Source organism: Dipodomys ordii, unplaced genomic scaffold (genome assembly GCF_000151885.1).
Source record: "Dipodomys ordii isolate 6190 unplaced genomic scaffold, Dord_2.0 Scaffold11, whole genome shotgun sequence".
NCBI classification, from domain to species: domain Eukaryota; kingdom Metazoa; phylum Chordata; class Mammalia; order Rodentia; family Heteromyidae; genus Dipodomys; species Dipodomys ordii.
This window is the reverse complement of record NW_012267227.1, coordinates 3,013,522-3,017,085: the sequence shown is the minus strand read 5'-3', so window position 1 is coordinate 3,017,085 and position 3,564 is coordinate 3,013,522. Positions and strand designations below refer to the sequence as shown.

Genomic DNA, 3,564 nt, shown 5'->3' with positions numbered 1-3,564 from the left:
TTTTTGCTTATGTGGTGCTGAGGAATCGAACCCAGGGCTTCATGCATGCAAGGCAAGCACTCTACCACTGAGCCACCTTCCTAGCCCCCCCCTTTTTTTTTTTAAATTAGTACCTTACCACAGTGCCACTTCCAGCTTTTCCTGTGATTAATTGGAGAGGAGTCTCACGAACCAGGTGCTGGTGGCTCCTGTTTGTAATCCTACCTACTCAGGAGGCTAAGATCTAAGGATCACAGTTCAAAGGAAGCTCAGGCAGGAAAGTCTATGAGACTCTTATCTCCAGTTAAACACCGAAAAGGCCAGAAGTGGTACTGTGACTCAAGTGATAGAGTGCTAGCCTTGAACAAAAGTAGTCCAGGGACAGTGCCCAGGCTCTGAGTTCAAGCCCCAGGATTGGCAAAAATAAAAATACAAGTGAGGTGCTGGTGACTCACTCCTGTAATCCTAGCCACTCAGGAGGCTGAGACCTGAGGATTGTGGTTCAAAGCAAGCTTGGGCAATAAAGCCTATGGGACTCTTATCTCCAGTTAATCACAGAAAAGCCAGAAGTGGCACTTTGACTTAAGGAGTCCAGCGACAGTGCCCAAGCCCAGAGTTTAAGCCCCAGAACTGGCAAAAAACAAAAACAAAAAACAGAGACATAATAAATGGCTAAATACATAGGAAAGTCAGATTATGAACTACTTGAGATATCAGGGTCTTTGTTGTAATCAAATTTATATCCCTTGCCAGAATCATACTTGGCTCCAAGTAAAACAAAATTAATAAATGATTTTAGTTTGTTTTTAAGCTACATTAGGGATTGAACTTGAGAACTCATGCATTCTAGGCAATTTTTCTACCACTTAGCTAATTCTCAGTTAAACGAGTATTTTTGCTGTCTTGAACTCTGCTATGATTATAAAGTAACATAGCATAAGCTATCATTGTTTTAACAATTTCTTCTTTGCTTCCTAAGGTATGTTTTGTCAATTGAAAGTGCCAAAGAAATACGAGAATATGTGACAGACCTTTTACAGGGAAATGAAGGCAAAAAAGGCCAATTCATAGAAGATCTTATAGCCAAATGGCAAAAGAATGATCAAGAATTTATTTGTGATCCTTTGCAGCAGTGCTGCAAAAAAGATGGTAAGTTTACAATTAGTAAGTTAGAAATATTACTGGTAAGTTGACAACCTAAAAGAATGATCTAGCTGGGTGCTGGTTAACTCATGCCTGTAAACCTAGTAGCCTGGGCAGGAAAGTCTGTGAGACTCTTTTTTTTTTTTTGGGCGGTCATGAGGCCTGAACTTTGGGCCTGGGTGCTGTCCCTTAGCTCTTCAGCTCAAGGCTAGAGCCCTACCACTTGAGCCACAGTGCCACTTCTGACTTTTTCTGCTTAGGAAATTGAACACAGGGCATGCAAGGTAAGCACTCTACTGTTGAGCCACCTTCCCGGCCTTTTTTTTTTTTTTTAGTTAAAAAAATTCATTTGCACACAGGGCTACATGCATGCTAGGCAAATGTTCTACTACTAAGCCATATTCCCATTCTGTGAGACTCTTATCTACAAATAACCATCAGAAAACTGGAAGTGACAGTTGTGGCTCAAAATGGTAAAGCATTAGTCTTGAGCAAAATTGTTCAGGGACAGTACCCAGCCCCTGAATTCAAGCCCAAAGACTGACAAGAATTGCCTAAAGCGTGGTGCTGGTGGCTCACACCTGCAATCCTAGCTATTCAGGAGGCTGAAATCTGAGGATTAAGTTTCTTTTTAGTTTTTTGTTTTGTTTTTTGTCGGTCATGGGGCCTGAATTCTGAGCCTGGGTGCTGTCCCTTTGCTCTTTAGCTCAAGGCTAGCACTCTACCACATGAGTCATAGCACCACTTCTGGCTTTTTCTGCTTATGTGGTGCTGAACAATCGAACCCAGGCCTCATTCATGCAAGGCAAGCACTCTACCACTGAGCCACCTTCCCAGCCCAGAATTAAGTTTCAAAGCCAGCCAGGGCAGGAAAGTCCTTGAGACTTATCTCCAATTATCCACCAAGAAATTGGAAATGGAGAGGTGTGTAGGTGTGTCTAGAGGTAGACTGTTGGCCTTGAGCCAAGGGAGAGCACCCAGGCCCAGAGTTTAGGCCTCAGCACAGGTACAAAAAGAAAAAAGAAAAGTATTATCTATATTCTGCCACATAGATATTTCTTCAGTTTCTTCACAGAGAATTTAAACAGAATCATATATGTACATATTTTTAGTTGTTTTTTTTTCTCCCTTGTTGGTCATGGGGCTTGAACTCTGGGTTTGGGTGCTATCCTTCAGCTGAAGGCTAGCTCTCTACCACTTGAGCCACAGTGTCACTTCCAGTTTCCTGGTGGTTAATTGGAGGTAATAATCTCAAGGACTTTCCTGCACTGGCTGGCTTTGAAATTTAATCCTCAGATCTCAGCCTTCTGAATAGCTAGGATTACTGGCTCATATTTTTAGTTTTATTTATTTAATAATGACTAATGTAAAGCTCATACTTTTTTTTTTTTTTTTTTGTTTTAGACAGGGTCTCCCTATTTAGCTCAGTCTGGCTTGGAATTTTAGATCTTCCTGCTTCTGTTTCCCTAGTGCTAGAACTTTAGGCCTGTACTAAATAGATATGCCCAGCTAGACATAAAATGTACCAAACACCACAAAAATAATCAGATAGAAAACATAAATTTGGCTTCAGAATAATCTGAAAACTTGTGCATGGATTAAATACTTTCCTAACTTAGTGATAGAGTAATTCACCTAACTTTGTTGGGGTCCTGGGTTCTCAGCACTGTGAAAAGAATTTTTTCTTTTTGGTGCCAGTCCTGAGCTTGAACTCAGCCTTTTTGCTTAAGGCTAGTGCTCTACCACTTGAGGCACAGCTCCACTTCTAGCTTTTTGTTGGTTAATTGGAGATGAGAGTCTCATGGACTTTCCTTCCTGAGTCACTGGCTTTTTGTTGTTGTTTGTGGGGCTTGAACTCACGTCCTGGGCACTGTCCCTAAGCCTTTTTACTCAAGGCTAGCACTCTACCACTTTGAGCCACAGTGCTACTTCCAGTTTTCTGGTGTTAATTAGAGATGAGATCTCATTGGTTTTCCTGCCCAGGCTGGCTTTGAACTGTGATCCTTAGATTTCAGCCTCATGAGTAGGTAGGATTACAGGTATGGGCTACTGGCACCCAGCTTCTTTATTTTTTTTTTAAAATTTAAATTTTTAACTGGGCCTGCATGCTGTTCCTGAGTTTCTTTTACTCATGGCTAGTGCTTTACCACTTCTTCTCTACTTCTGGCTTCTTTTGTTTATTGGAGATAAAAGTTTTAGGGACTTTCCTACTTAGGCTGGTTTCAAACTTCAGTTCTCAAATCTTAGCCTTCTGAGTAGTAAGTATTACAGGCATGAGGCTCAGTGGTAGAGCGCTTGCCTTGCATGCATGAGGGTTCAATTCCTCAGCACCACATAAGCAAAAAGAAAAAAGCTGGAAGTGGTGCTGTGGCTCAAGTGGTAGAGTGATAGCCTTGAGCTGAAGAGCTGAGGGACAGCGCCCAGGCCCAGAGTTCAGGCCCC

At 41.9% G+C, this 3,564-nt stretch overlaps 1 protein-coding gene across 1 annotated transcript in view; it reads left to right on the top strand.

Annotated features, from left to right (window-relative positions):
* Positions 1 to 3,564, top strand: part of Trip4 (thyroid hormone receptor interactor 4) — a 59,346-nt gene that overhangs the window by 5,190 nt on the left and 50,592 nt on the right. The window contains exon 2 of the mRNA XM_013010276.1: positions 959 to 1,128. Within this exon, the coding sequence (XP_012865730.1) occupies positions 959 to 1,128 (170 nt within the window). The remainder of the gene's footprint in view (positions 1 to 958; positions 1,129 to 3,564) is intronic.